Source organism: Hydra viridissima, unplaced genomic scaffold (assembly GCF_058129835.1).
Source record: "Hydra viridissima isolate aposymbiotic clone 2 unplaced genomic scaffold, HvirCarnegie_v1 scaffold_1, whole genome shotgun sequence".
NCBI classification, from domain to species: Eukaryota; Metazoa; Cnidaria; class Hydrozoa; order Anthoathecata; family Hydridae; genus Hydra; species Hydra viridissima.
The window spans coordinates 30,909,342-30,924,937 of record NW_028324300.1 but is presented as its reverse complement, the minus strand read 5'-3'; the positions used below and the strand labels follow the sequence as shown (position 1 = coordinate 30,924,937).

Here is a 15,596-nt window from a genome sequence, read left to right as displayed (position 1 = left end):
ATGTATGTATGTATGTATGTATGTATGTATGTATGTATGTATGTATGTATGTATGTATGTATGTATGTATGTATGTATGTATGTATGTATGTATGTATGTATGTATGTATGTATGTATGTATGTATGTATGTATGTATGTATGTATGTATGTATGTATGTATGTATGTATGTATGTTTGCATGTACACTGTGTGACAAAAGTTATCGTACGCTAAGAAAAAAAAAAAATTTCAATATAGACACAATTTTTCTGCTATATTTAATGAAAATTATTTATAATTTTTTTTTTTAATAGTATTTATTTTGTTAATTTATGAATTTTTTGGAATTTATATTGAAATAACATTAAAATTAGGCTCAAAATTTGAAAAAAGTACATTAAAGATGATGACAAAAGTTATCGTACACTTGGCGTACACTAATATTTATTTAACTCCAAACCGTTATGTCCACCATTTTTCATACATTTTTGAAAATAAAGTAAACTATAAACACTTTAAGATTATTTTCAATTGTTTTAAATGAATTTTTTGGTTAAAAAAAAGTAAAATGAGCTCGAAACGGGTTAAGACCACTGTAGAAATTCGTAAGCTAATAATTAAGCATTGGAATGAAGGAAAATCGTTAATTGTATTGCAAAAATTGTTGATTCTAAAAAAACCCTGAAAGAACCCTGCAGATATTGCATATTCCACTTTGAACTCGTGAGTCAGAAAAGTCAAGTGTGAATAAAAATGATTTCTTGATTTGTTCTATCAAAAAACTTTTCAATTCTCGAGTACATTTGTTCAAACATAGGAAACAAACTGTTTTCCTACAGTCATTATGTTTTTTAACAGAATTTGGCTTTTTTGCTTTGAAGTTAAAAAAAAGTTGTCATGCAGAATTTAACACTTCGTCAGGTTAGAATTATTTTGTTCTATCTCCCATTTAAAACGTTGAAAGAAAGTTTTTGATTTTTTTCTATTAACGTTGAAAGAAAGTTTTTGATTTATTCATTTTCTCCCAACGTTTAAAATTGGACATAGAACAAAATAATTCTAACCTGACGACTTGACAAAAACTGCTTTTTCCTAGAATTACAAAAACTTGTTAAGAATTAAATATTACTCACTAGGGCTTCGTTATAATAACAAAATGTTTTTAATACAATTTCTGACTTATTTTTATGATTTTTATTCCAAGGATACATATTGTACCGTTTTGCAAACTTTTTGGACAATGCCAAAAACTTCAAATTGAATTTTATTTTTCAGACGGTCATAAAAGATTTCAATTTTTGGATTTTTCATATCAGGAAGGTGTGTATATTGTTCCCACCAAAGGGTTTTTCCGGATTAGTTATTTTTCAGAGTAATTATTCTCATTTTTGGACAAGTGTGTCAGAGTACAAATGTGATTCAGAATGTATGGTAAAATTTCATATAAAGTGTCAATGTAAGAGAGATGAAAATATACAGATTTTAGAGCTTCAGTTCATCCACTCTCAAAGGACTAAAATTGATGGTGCAGATAAGAAAGAATGCAAAAAAGTTAAAATAAAACAACCAAAAAAAAGAAACAATGAAAACAAATAAAGAAGAAAAGGTAACTATTTAAGTAGAAAGATTGAACAACTACATCACATACTCAAACATGTATATATGTATATATGTATATATATATATGTATATATATATATATATATATATATGTATATATATATGAAATGTTCAATCAAATAGAACAAATTAATTGCATGCAGAAGAATGAATCCTTATCTCTTTTATTGCCACATATTGTATACACTCCTTATCTCTTTTATTGCCACATAGTTGTATACACTTTAGTTTAAATACAGATTAAAAATACAAACAATTTATTTTATTTTTCAGGATTATGAGTATAGTGAAAATGTTCAAACAAATTGTATAAACAGCTGCTCTTCATCACTTAAAGATGGCAGTGGTCAGAAAACAATCCAAGTTGATAATCAAACTCAATGTAAATCTTCTCTGAATCAAACATGTTCAATTTATAATACTATGAGTATTGAAAATATTGTGCTGGCTAGTATGAGACACCAAACAAGTTTAAGTGAAACAGCTGAAATAGTTACAGCAGCTCTGATAGATTCAAAGATTATAAGCAAGAGTGATTGCTATCTTATTATACATCATAACAAGGTAAAAAGGGCTTAGGAAAAATTGGCAAAAGAATTAGACAATCAGTTTGAGGTAGACCTAGAAAAAAACCCTGTGTCATGTCTTTTTTTTGACGGGAGAGTAGATGCTACAAAAGTGTTTGTAGAGGTAAATAAAAGAAGTTTTCCTAGTCTCATTAAAGAAGAAAATTACTCTGTTGTAAAAGACCCTGGTGGTGACTATCTTTTTCATTTTGTTCCAGATATGACCAATAATAAGAAAAAAGCTGAAGTTATTGCAAATCACATAGTTAACTGGTTAAACAGTAAAAATCAAAATCTCATGGCTATTGGTGGAGATGGCACAAATGTCAATACTAGTTGGGCAGGCGGAGTCATGCAATTGATAGAAAAAAAATTAAATAGAAGATTAGTTTGGATTGTTTGTGATCTACATACTGGTAAATTAGGGTTAAGACATTTAATTGAACATTTAGATGGTCCAATGCTTTCTCATAATAAATGGTCTCGACCACTTGGGAAAATGCTTGACACAGCAACTGAGATTGAAATCAATACCAACTTTGTTAAAATAAATTTAGGTCCTCCTTTGATTCATCTCAGCCAGAAAATTGTTAATGATTTAAGCACTGACCAAAGTTATGCTTATCAAATTTGTCAAGCAATAAAGACTGGAGATCTGCCTATCAAGTTAGCAATGCTGCAAATTGGACCAGTCTGTCACAGTAGATGGCTAACAACAGTACTTCGATTTTGCAGAATTGGGGTGTCTAATCATGGTCTAACTCCCAGTGGGCATCGACGTCATTCTCACGTCGGTTCGATGTTAGTTTTAGGTTAGCGACGTCGCCAACGTAAATTCAACATCGCACCAACGTGAGAATGACGTCGAAAATTAACATTGAGTTGCGATGTTAAATCAACGTCAAAACGACGTAAAACATCGCGATTACATCGCGATGACATCGCGATAACATCGAATATTAACGTCGATCCAACTTTCCATTTCCACCGTTAATGCGATGTCGCACTCGACGTCGCCTAAACGTTAGACCGACATATCCGTGCCCACTGGGCTGGTACAAATCTAGATAATTTAAAAATAATTGTTAATTTTATTGTTAGTGTTTGTATAAGGGAAGTGGGGGCATAACCGCATATGGAGGCATAAACGTTTTTCAACATTTCCCTTTGAAAAATGTTACCTAAGATGGCAAAAAGCATACCATGCGTCGGTAAATCAGTTTCCTTCATTTCGATTATCGATGGCTCCGCGCAAAATCGGACTATTTGCAATCTCCGCGGAAAACAAATTTGGCATATCTGCAATCTCCGCCAAAAACAAAATTGGCATAACTGCAATCTCCGCGTAAAACAAAATTGGACTATCTGCATTTTTGCCAGATACATTTTTGGACTATCTGCGTTTTTCGGGTGCATAAATTTTTGGTGGTGTTTCTTTAAATATTTGAAGTTTTTTATAAAATTCTACAATTTTTTAAATAGCGATTATTTAAACATTTATTAATAGCGACAAAACCTTGATCATAACTTGATTAAGTTTGTGAGTAATCAAGTAGTTTTAGTTAAGATAAATATGTTAAAAATAACTTATGTTATTATTAATAATAATATAGCATATGTAACAAAACATTGTTATGTTACATACTAATTGCTAAATTCATCATACATACTTTGTCAATTTTATTTAGCCTTGTTGTTGTGACTAATAAGTTTAGATCAAATTAAATTCTTGTTATGTTATGTTGCAATGTTGCTAAGTGGTCTCTATACACAAGCTCTGCATATAAATATATACAGGATGTCTGCGAAATCAGGGAAATGCCAGGGAATTCGGATATCTTCAAAAAAATCAGGGGATTATCAGAGAAATTAGGTTAAATTTTAAAAAAATCAGGAAAGATGAGTCTTTATCAAACTTATATAACTTAAATAAGTTGTATATAGTTCACGTAATCTAAAAGTTTATTTGGCAGATAGTTTTATGAACTTCTCTTGATATATTTAATGTGGGTTGTATTATTGTTTATATTTTTGCAGTTGAAGAGCATTTTTCTAAACGAGAAATAGGTAAATATTAGGGAAAAGCTAGGGAAATCCAACTTATAATATTGGCAGACACCCTGTGTATATATATATATATATATATATATATATATATATATATATATATATATATATATATATATATAACTATGTTAGTGTATTCTATAAATAGAGTGCTCAATGGTCTTAAAGAGCAGAGCAGTAATAAATTAGTAAAAACACTTATCTAATTTTTTCTTCCACAACTTGTTTCACCATCAATAAGTAATCAGGAAGGTTAACAAATTAATCATTAGTTAACATGTTATATATTAACCTTATATATTTATAAACTTATCTTTCACCATCACTAGGTTCATCAGACTTCCTGATGAACCTACTGATGGTAAAACAAGCTGTCAAAGAAAAAATTAGATAAGTGTTTTTGCTAATTTATATATATATATATATATATATATATATATATATATATATATACACACATATCACAATAATTTAGTGTATATATAGATATATGTATGTATATATATATACTATACGTGTATATATAAATATATGTATGTATGTATATATATATATATATATATATATATATATATATATATATATATATATATATATATATATATACATATATTTATATATACATATATATATATATATATATATAAATATATATATATATGTATACATATATTTACATATACATGTATATACACACACACACACACACACACACACACACACACACACACACACACACACACACACACACACACACACACACACACACACACATATATATATATATAAATATATATATATATTGTAACCTTGATCGTAACTAACAAAATTATTGTTATTAAGCTATTTTTGTTCATTAAGCAATCAAACTATGTGGAGTTTTCTTTGTTGTCTACTTAAAACCATTCTTTTTTGGAGATGCCACTTAACTGAACACAAACTAGTTAAAAACTCATGCCTGAGTATTAAACATTATGGTTTCCAACTTTTCTTAAACTTGGTTTATCAATAATTAGGATGAAACTCAAACTGAACCTAAGGTTCAGTTGGGTTTGAGCTCTAAACCATTAAACATTGGTTTAATCAGATGTCACCTCAACTGCAGTGATGATCAAACAATTTTGGTCCAATTATATTTGATAATTTTTACATATCCAAGACTTTGGGATGTAATGATATATAAAAAAGGGTTGTAATTTTTTTACTATGATAGTAATAACTGATACAATCAAAAATAGCTGTATTTTTTCTATAAAAGAATAATTACAAAATAACAAAAAACTGCTGTTTTAAATAAACATATCCTTAACTTGCACATTGATCTGAATATCAGGCTTTTATTACTTTTACAGTATATCCAATATAATAAATCATCACATTTGTAATAGACAATATTAATTACTTGAATTTAAATTATAGTCACATTTAGGTAACTTTTAACTTTAGAAATTATAATTTAACATACAAACACAACTTATCTAAAAACATCTACAATTTTGTAGTCCTAACATATTTTAAGATCTAACATATTTTATTTGACGATAGCAATAATACACTTGAATTAATTAATTTTGTAAGCTAAACAAACCAACTTGTTATTTTCACATTTAACCAAAACATGACTGACTGCTTTATGCTATATAGTATACCTATATAATATAGATAACACAGTAACACTACTTTTTTTTTTCTGTTGAAAATAGACAAACTTGAAAAACACCAAACAATGTTTCGAATAAGCCTCGTAAAACTGTAAAACGTTTTCTTAATCCAGCAGCATTTTAATTTCAAATTAAATTTGAATACATAAATTTGGTTTTGCGATCAGCTACACTTTGATCAATTCATGATGTGTATACGCTTACTAAGTTCAGACTTGAGATTAAAGTAGATGCAGACTGTTCTTATTTTAGCTGCTAAAATGATGTTCTAAAAATATTGTAAATTTTTCATTTGCATTAACATATCATATGTCATATAACTATTTAAAATAGTTACTTCTAAACAAAATCAAATGTGGCAAGTGAAACTTTGTGTTAAAACTTAAACAGATTTATATCTCAGGAATAGATGGAAAATAATGTAATTACTGTCTTCTTATTAACAACTTTTATCATCAGATCTGCCATTTGTAGTGAAATCACATTTTGACAAGGCGCATAATTTCATGCAATAAAAACTTTGAACGCCCGGAGAATGCAGATTCAAATATAAAGCTGGCGGAAAATGCAGATAGTCCAATTTTGTTTTACGCGGAGATTGCAGATATGCCAATTTTGTTTTTGGCGGAGATTGCAGATAGTCCGATTTTGCGCGGAGCCATCGTTATGTCAAAAAGAACGCCTGCTGGGTTTCTGGGAAGTTGTACATAATAATGTCTATTTTGATAAAAATATTATATTTACATCATATTTTTCCAGATCTTTTTTTGAGGATTAAGCAATATTTGATTTTAGTGTTAAACATATTTGTTATCAGCATTATTTCATCGAGTAAAAACCGTTTTTGACATCGGCATAACTTAATGAGCAACCTATGAAACTGCATTCTTTCTAAAAACTGTCCTCTGGGGCAGAACCGTATAAACGCACAGGAGGCAAAACAGCGTACTTTTGATATTTGCTATTGTTAGATAATTATGAATGACAATAATCACAATCGTCACACTGGAATGCTTCATGTAAAAATTTAAATAGAATTAGCATTATTTTGAAATGTCGCAAATAAGATTTCGTATTTTTTTATTTAATTTTTATAAATGAGTTTTTGATTAAAATTGAAAGCTAAGAGTATAAATCGATATCTTTTTATATTAAATATAACAAGATAGCGATTTATACTCTTAGCAATATATAATAACACATATTACATTACACAAAATATAATAATCACCAGATATACATAAATATAATATTTATGTACAGTGTCCTCAATAAAAAATGGGACAGCATGATTTTTTTAAAAAAAGCAAAAAAAATTAAATTTTTGTGAAATATTTTTTAACTTTTTTTAAAATATGTCAAATAATTACTTCTATTACACAATATTTTTCATTAAAAACAAAAAAAAGTCAATAAAACAGTTAGACTTATAACAAAACAACGGAATTAGTAAAAATCAACTAAAATAGGAAAATTCAACTTTTTTAAAAAAGAATGGTAAAATTGAGTATGTTTTCTAATTTTTTACATCTATGTTGTTTAACATAGAATGCTTTATGCAATTACATTTTCCCTTGATACAACTAAATAGAAATTAAATCAGTTTTAAGCATAATATTCATTTTTAATACTTGGTTGCATAACCTTTTGCATCAATAACCGCTTGGCATCTATGGGGCATGCTTTCAACTAGTTTTGTTAACAAGCTAACTTCCAGTGAGTTCCAACCTTTTAAAAGTGACAAAAATAATTCATCTTCATTACAAGGTTTTCTGTCTTTTAGTTTAGAATCTAATATAGACCACAGGTTCTCAATTGGATTAAGATCAGGTGATTGTGCCGGCCACTCAAAGGTAGGTATACCAGCCTTTTGTATATATCTTTTATTTTTTTTTGCTGTATGCTTTGGGTCATTGTCTTGCTGAAATATATAGTTTCCATCAGGAAATAGATGTGTTATACTAGGTTTTAATTGGTTAACTAAAATATAATGGTACTTATGTTGATCCATAATTCCTTCAACTCTGTACAAGTTTCCCACACCATGAGCAGCAAATGCACCCCAAACCATGATTTTTTTGTCATGCTTTACTGTGGCACGTGTGCACTCTGGATTATATGGTTCACCTTTTTTTTTCCAAATTCTTCCTCGATTACCATATTGTAGCACAAAAGGTGATTCATCTGTCCATATGACACGTTTCCATTGATCTGAAGTCCAGCTTAAATAATCTCTACACCATTTTAATCTCTTAACACGATTTTTCTCGTTTATAAAAGGCTTTTTTGTTTGCCACCCTGAAGTAAACTCTTCACCTTTCTTTATTCTTGCAACAATTGTATTGTTACATAAGTGTTCAAGGTTTAAATTTTGTTTTATCTGACTCACTGATATCCTACGATTCTTCATCACTTCCCTAACAATCAATAGATCTTCTCTTTCTGTCGTTTATCGCTTTCTTCCTGACCCTGACTTTCTGCTAATTGAATTTTGAGAAATAAATCTGGACACAACTCTTTGAACTGTAGATTTACCACATCCAACTTGTTTGGAAATTTTACGCAAAGGCCAATCTGCATTGTGCATTTGAATTATTCTTCCTTTATCAAAGTCTGAAACGTGTTTTTTCCTAAGTTGGTAAATATGAATTTTAACTGATAAACAAATGATATATTTCCAATTAAATACCAAAATACTATAAGTATGAATATCTTATACCTATTTAGTGATTGAATTTTTGTAATAGTAGAATCAAAAGCATTTAACTTTGCCATTGTTGCCATTTAATTATATTTTCTAATTATATAAAATTGTTAAAAAAATTAATTTAAATAAAATAATATAAACTTTTTTGAGTCAAAATGTCATTTTGAAAAGTTAAAAAGAACTTTACTTTGCAAAAAAACAATATAAAATTACATGTAACACTTTATAATGAGGAAAGCTTTAATCGGAAATATAAAATACAATGTTAAAGATACCCTTTTTTACCTGTTGTCAATTTGAGGGCCCACCTCCTTTTTTTTCAATTTCTTTTCATTTTAAATATTAAAATAGTGTAAATATATTAAGTATCTAACATTGAAAACCAAAAACTTTTAAACATTTAATGGTACAATCAACTTTACTTTATTATAAAAAATGCATACAATTTTTTCATTTATGTTAGATTTCTAACAATTCTGCAGTTTAGTTGAATTACAAAAGTTAAATCAATTATTTTTGTTTTTTTATTAAATAGTATAGTTCATTATTTGTTCTAATTTTATAATTAAGAAAAAAAAATTTAAAATAATTGATACAACAATGATTTTTATGACTTTTAACAAAAAAGTCATGCTGTCCCATTTTTTTTTGAGGACACTGTATATCTGGTGATTATCATATATTGTAGGTATATAATTATGCATTTCCTAATTTGAATATATATATATATATATATATATATATATATATATATATATATATATATATATATATATATATATATATATATATATACTACTGTGATCAAAAAGTAAGGTGAATTTTTTTATAAAATGAAAAATCTTTATTTATTCTTCCAAATCTGTATCGTCCCCCTCAAAATAATCCCCCCCGGCCCCAATGCACTTTTGCCAACGTTTTTTCCAGTCTTCGAACCATGCCGAAAAGTCCTCGGTAGGGATAGCCTTCAATGCGCGTGCCGATTCACGTTGGATCTCTTCAATGGACTCAAAACGATTTCCCCGGAGTGGTCTCTTGAGCTTTGGGAACAGCCAGAAGTCACACGGTGCTAAGTCGGGCGAATACGGTGGTTGTGGAGCAACATGGGTAGAGTTTTTGGCGAAAAACTCACGAAGAACCAGTGCTGTGTGCGAAGGCGCATTATCGTGGTGCAAAATCCAAGAGTTATTGGCCCATAATTCCGGTCTCTTTTTGCGAATAGCTTCACGCAAACGTCGCATAACGCTTAAATAATATTCCTTGTTGACAGTTTGGCCAGTTGGAAGGAATTCGTAGTGCACGACACCACAATAATCAAAGAAAACAGTCAACATGACCTTGATTTTTGAGCGACTTTGGCGTGGTTGCTTCGGTCTCGGCTCGCCTTTTTCACAGTATTCACTCGATTGGTTGGTTGTTTCAGGGTCGTATGCGTAGACCCAAGTCTCATCGCCAATAATAATTTGTTTGTAGACGTCTTGATAGTCAGAAAGCATTGCTTCACACGTTTTAACGCGACGCTCTTTTTCAAAGAAATTGAGAAATTTCGGCATTAAACGTGATTTGAGTCTTCTGAGGCCCAAATGATCCTTCAAAATCGCTTGCACCGACCCAAATGATATTCCAACCATGTCAACTAGGTCTCGAATGGTTAACCGACGATTTGCAAGCACCAATTCTTTGATTTTGTTGATGTGGCGATCATCAAACGAAGTCGATGGTCGTCCGGAGCGTTCCAAGTCATCAACACGTTCTCGGCCTTCTTTGAAGTCTTTGTACCACTTGTAAACATTTTTTTGAGACATAGTCTCTTCACCGAAGGCCTTTTGCAACATTCGATACGTTTCAGTAGCAGAAATATCATTCCGCAAACAAAATTTAATAGCACTTCTTTGCTCAACAAAATTAGACATCGTGAAAATCGCCGAATGCACTTTTGGTACTTCAGAAACAAGCGTAAACAAAAAAAAATAATTATGAGTTTGACATGTAATTTGGCGCAAATATTAATGACATTGATATATATATATATATATATATATATATATATATATATATATATATATATATATATATATATATATATATATATATAGGTTGTGCCTCACTATAGGACTTGTGCCCCTATAGTGAGGCACAACCGCACCCTAATATATATATATGTATATACATATATATATATATATTAGGGTGCGGTTGTGCCTCACTATAGGGGTACAACCGTTTTTTTCACTAAGTCTAATTTTTGTGTTATAACATTTTCAAAAACTGTTTTATTTTTTTCTTAATTGCAGCAATTTAAAGCTTAATGATGTGTTTATCGAAATACACTGTTAAAAAAACGCATGACGTTTTTATTTTCATACTCCATTAATCTAAACGTTACGGGGGCTGTTATGCCCCCACTTCCCCTACGTAACTGGTTTAATATTAAAGTTCATTCAAGTTGGGTTGAGGGACCTAGACATGTCTTGTATCAACTAAAGTTACTTAGAACTCAGAGTAAAAATGTTTTAGATATTGTTATGCCAACAATTAGACGATCAGCGTGGTAAGCACATTCTGAAACGATTTTACAATCCATGCTTTGTAGCAAAAATGCAGAAGAAAGAAAAGAAGCTGTAAACAGAATTCTTAACATACGAAGAATAGGAGATGAGGTAACTCAAGTTGGAGATAGTAGTCTCAGAGTGAGAAGAACACCAGAAATAAATCCTAATGCTAAATAGCTAGCAGACCTTATAACATGGAGTTTGTAAACTATCCTATGGAAGTTCCTCACTGGAATTCTCATCCGCAGTCAGTTGAAAGATGTGTCGAATTGGTAACTGAAGCTGCAAGCTATGTTTACACACATGAGCAAAGAGAATCGTATACGTGCTCAGCTTGTAGGTAGACATTTAATGTTACGAAATAGAAGCAAAAAAGATATGGCAACTCTCGTAAAACTGTAGGGAAGTAGATAAAGACTTTTAAAAAAGTTAAAAAAGCTAAAAACTTCGAGCTTTATTGTTATATATACTTTTTTTTTTACTCTTTTTCTACACCTATGCTTGGTGTACGTCGTACACCATGAGAATTGATAAAAAAAATTATCAGAGCTATTCCATAAACAAATATAAATATAATGACTAACGTCTAAAACGACCAAAAATGTGAAATATTGAAATCAAAATTTAACGAGCTAGCACTTATTGGAATTTAGTTTTTAAAGTTTCCCTGTAGTTAACTAATCGTAAACTTACATTTTTTACTACTCTTTTTTAGTATTTGAAAAAAAAAAAAAAAAAAAAATCGGCACGCCTTATTTCACTAATACAAGTGTAATTAAGTCTGGTACTAAGACATCTCTTACTCTTTGATTTTTCTCGTAGTTCATCAAGTCATTAATTAGAATATGGCATATAATTTGCCTTTATTCAATTAGTTTTTTTTTCTTTCAGTAAGACCATTTAAAAATATAAGTGGTCACCTTGTGCAGTGTAACGTGTACCTATTATTACAAATAAAAAGGCAACCAATGTACGAGAATAAAATCTCTTTCTGTTTTTTAAAAGTGAACAAACGCAAAAAAAATTTTTTTTAATGTGAACAAACATATCACATGGCACTTTTTGGTATTATTTACAATTTTAATGTTAAATAACAATGTTTATGGTCTTTTGACAATAAACTACTTTTGATAATAAACTACTAACATTGTAGGGGAGACTGGTTCTCCTAGGGACGCCATGTACCTAAGGACACTCAAATATTTTGAGAATTTTGTATAAGCATAATATTTTTTGTATGTGGCAACACTCCACCTTTTGAGGTCAGTTGACAGCCGAAGTGTCATCGTGTTGGTGTGAAGCGTTGCAAAGTGGTGATTAAAAATTGATTTTACAACCCTTTTACGTAAGTTTTTTAACATTTTTCTTTTTTAATTTCGCCCTTATAATGTATTTAACAAAATTTTTCTTAGTTTATACAAATACATTATTTTATTTGCTTGAATATTGCATTAATAATATCTCTCAAATCCTGACCTCAAATTTTTAGTCGGCGTTTTTTGTCAATATGGCACTCTGTTGTACCTAGGGACATGTACCTAGGGACATGTCCCTAGGTACAACAGAGTGCGAAACTTCTGTATCATCAGAAATTATTTGTGTTTTTATGTAATAAATAATTCATTTATGAATCGTGGTGTAATAAATAATATAATTGTGACTCGTTGTGCAGTAGTTAATACGAAATAATAGTTGTAATACAATTTATGCCAATAATAATAAATAATTAAAGTTATAGTTATAAGTTATCTTTAGTATTTTTATTTTCATTCTAGATTTTGTTTGTCATGCCACGCAGCAAGAAACAAAAAATCCGGCAAGATCCAGATAAAGAAGTTGTGGAGAAGGCTGTGAAGGAAATAATTGCAAATAAAAATACAGTCAGAGGCGCAGCAAAAAAATATAGAATATCGAGATCGATGCTTTGCCGCCAAGTCAAAAAATTTAAGGAATCTGGACCTGAAAATTACTCGTACGAAACAAATTATGCACATTGGAAAGTTTTTACTCATAGCGAAGAGTGTTTACTGCTTGAGTATGTTCAAAAAGCTTCTCACTTCATTTCGGATTAACAACAAAGAAGCTGAAAGAACTAGCTTTTCAATTTGCCAAAATAAAAAATAAAAAATATCCTGAACAGTGGGGAAAAAATCAAGAAGCGGGCAGTGAATGGCTGCGTACATTCAAAAACAAATTTAAGGAAATTATATCATTAAGGAAACCTGAAGGGACTAGTTTAGGCCGGGCTACTTCATTCAATCGAGAAAATGTGAAGAATTTTTTCAATATATACACCGACATTCTACAACGACACCACTTCGATCCGTCAAGGATTTATAATGTAGATGAGACGGGAGTTTCAACTGTACAGGCTTGTCCAAAAGTATTTGCGAAGAGAGGAGTCAAACAAGTGGGAGCAATGACTTCTGGTGAGCGAGGCATCAATGTAACGATGATTACCGCAGTGAACGCGATAGGAAATTCGATTCCACCTATGTTCATTTTTCCTCGAGTCAAATATATACAAATGACAATGATGAGAGGAGCTCCTCCAGGATCAATTAGGGCAGCAAATCAGGTTGGTCGAACGAAAGGACATTTAGTGAATTTTTGGATCATTTCATAGCGCATGCTCATCCAAGTAAGGATAACCAGGTAGTTTTATTGATGGACAATCACGCGAGTCACATTTCTATTGATGCTATTGGGAAAGCCTAAGAAAATGGCACTCATTTGGTGACATTTCACCCGCATACTACACATAAGATGCAGCCGTTAGATAGAACCGTCTTTAGTCCATTTAAAACACATTACAATAACGCTGTAACCAATTTTATGATATCATCAGAAAACGCAGGAAAGCCTATTACTATTTATCACATTGCAGAACTAGCTGGAATGGCATACACAAAAGCGTTTACACCATCCAATATAATAAATGGTTTCAAAGTTTGTGGCCTCTATCCACTGAATCCCGATATATTTTCGGAAGAAGACTTTTTGCCATCAAGCATGACTGATAGACCACTAACATCAGAAGATAATAACCCACCTACGTCGTCTCAGGGCTCACTTCTTTCAACACCGCTAAAATCTGATTGTACAAATCTGAAATCTGTGACTCCTTTCGATATAATGCCATTACCTAAAGCTGGTCCAAGGACAAACAATAAACCTTCCCGTAAGGGTAAAGCACGTATTGTTACTGACACGCCAGAAAAAAAGGAAATAGAGGAGAGGAAAAGAAAGAAAACAACTTGTAACGATAAATCGAAAAAACAAAAACGGGAAATACCGCCGAAAAATAAAGTTTCTAAAAAATATAAATTGAAAACAAAAAACACATTTCGTTTAGTGGGATCATCTCCATGTTCCTCGAAACAAGTATTTTGTCGTGTTTGTCACAATATAATACAAAATGATGATAAATGGAATAAATGCATAGTCTGCCGAAATGCAGTTTGTGTAAAATGTGCAGAGCCTGGTATTCTGTCATTTGAATTTATTTGTAAAAGATGTTTAAATGCTTATAGCGACAATAGTGCTGCAGATAAAGATTACAACCCAATGAACCAGTCTTGTAATAAAGATTCTTCTTAATTAAAGTATTTTTTATTCTAGAAAAATTGGTATCACTCTTTTTGACCTATAATTATTAACTATTTTATTTTAAACACTGTTGTTTCTTAATTAAAGTATTTTTGTCCTGGATATGTTGATGTTACATTTTTATCTATAAGTTTTAATTATTCAAAATATACTGCTGCTTCTCAATTCAATCATTTTTTGTACTGGAAAAATTGATATCGCTTTTTTTCATCTATTGGTGTTAACTATTCTAAATATGTTTATTTACAATTTAAATATTTGTTTGTTCTAGAAAAATTGATCTCACTATTTTTTTATTTATTAGTTTTAACTATTTTAAATAATATCGTTACATTCCCTACAAATAAATAGTTCTTTTAACGATCTATATCATTGTTTTAGTTTCCTTTCAGGATTTTTTACAGGTTCTTTTGTATTTATAATTATTAGCTCAATAAAAGCCAATCTGAGTATTCGATTACCCAGCGTCCCTAGGTACAACCGCCGTCTCTAGGTACAACCACCTACGTCCCTAGGTACAACCCCATGTTGTACCTAGGGACAAAGTCAGACCTCATTTTGCGGCTAAAAAAAAGTACTAAAAAATGTATTATAAAGCAGAGATTCTCATCAAAAGTGCACAAAGGACCATATTTTCATATACAGTTTTCAAAAGTTCAATTATATTTACCGATCAAGAATTACACTCATTAACCTAAAAACGTCCCTAGGAGAACCAGTCTCCCCTAATTTTAATCCTCTACAGATAATAAATAACCAGTGTCGATGGTACGAAGTTATAATAAATAACCGGTATTGATAATACGAATTTTTATCGTCAACTTTAAAGGAAA

The 15,596-nt window shown here is 30.4% G+C and overlaps 2 protein-coding genes, 1 long non-coding RNA gene and 1 pseudogene across 5 annotated transcripts in view; 3 read left to right on the top strand and 1 right to left on the bottom strand.

Moving 5' to 3' along the window:
* Positions 1 to 15,596, top strand: part of LOC149894478 (uncharacterized) — a 30,644-nt gene that overhangs the window by 403 nt on the left and 14,645 nt on the right. Inside the window, exon 2 of one of the 2 annotated variants that reach the window (XR_016452847.1) lies at positions 9,530 to 9,625. The exons of the other annotated variant lie outside the window; for it this stretch is intronic. The gene's annotated coding sequence lies outside the window, so the exon portion shown is untranslated. Of the gene's footprint in view, positions 1 to 9,529; positions 9,626 to 15,596 lie in introns of those variants that run through there. 2 annotated transcript variants of the gene reach the window in all.
* Positions 64 to 5,487, top strand: LOC149894481 (uncharacterized; annotated as a pseudogene). The gene is made up of 3 exons (XR_016452849.1): positions 64 to 1,587; positions 1,875 to 4,234; positions 5,096 to 5,487. The product of XR_016452849.1 is annotated as an uncharacterized LOC149894481 (transcript).
* Positions 5,460 to 6,558, bottom strand: LOC149894480 (uncharacterized). The gene is made up of 2 exons (XR_016452860.1): positions 6,325 to 6,558; positions 5,460 to 6,163 (listed from the first exon to the last, which is right to left on the bottom strand). It is a non-coding gene; the product is annotated as an uncharacterized LOC149894480 (long non-coding RNA).
* LOC145185959 (uncharacterized) lies at positions 10,826 to 14,928 on the top strand. Its single transcript, XM_090088578.1, has 2 exons — positions 10,826 to 12,499; positions 12,930 to 14,928. Exon 2 carries the CDS (start codon positions 13,921 to 13,923, stop codon positions 14,752 to 14,754), a length of 834 nt encoding a protein of 277 aa, XP_089944704.1. The 5' UTR covers positions 10,826 to 12,499; positions 12,930 to 13,920; the 3' UTR covers positions 14,755 to 14,928.

Excerpts from the sequence above, each read along its gene's own strand:
- LOC145185959 (XM_090088578.1), top strand. The coding sequence starts at position 13,921 with ATGCAGCCGTTAGATAGAACCGTCTTTAGTCCATTTAAAACACATTAC.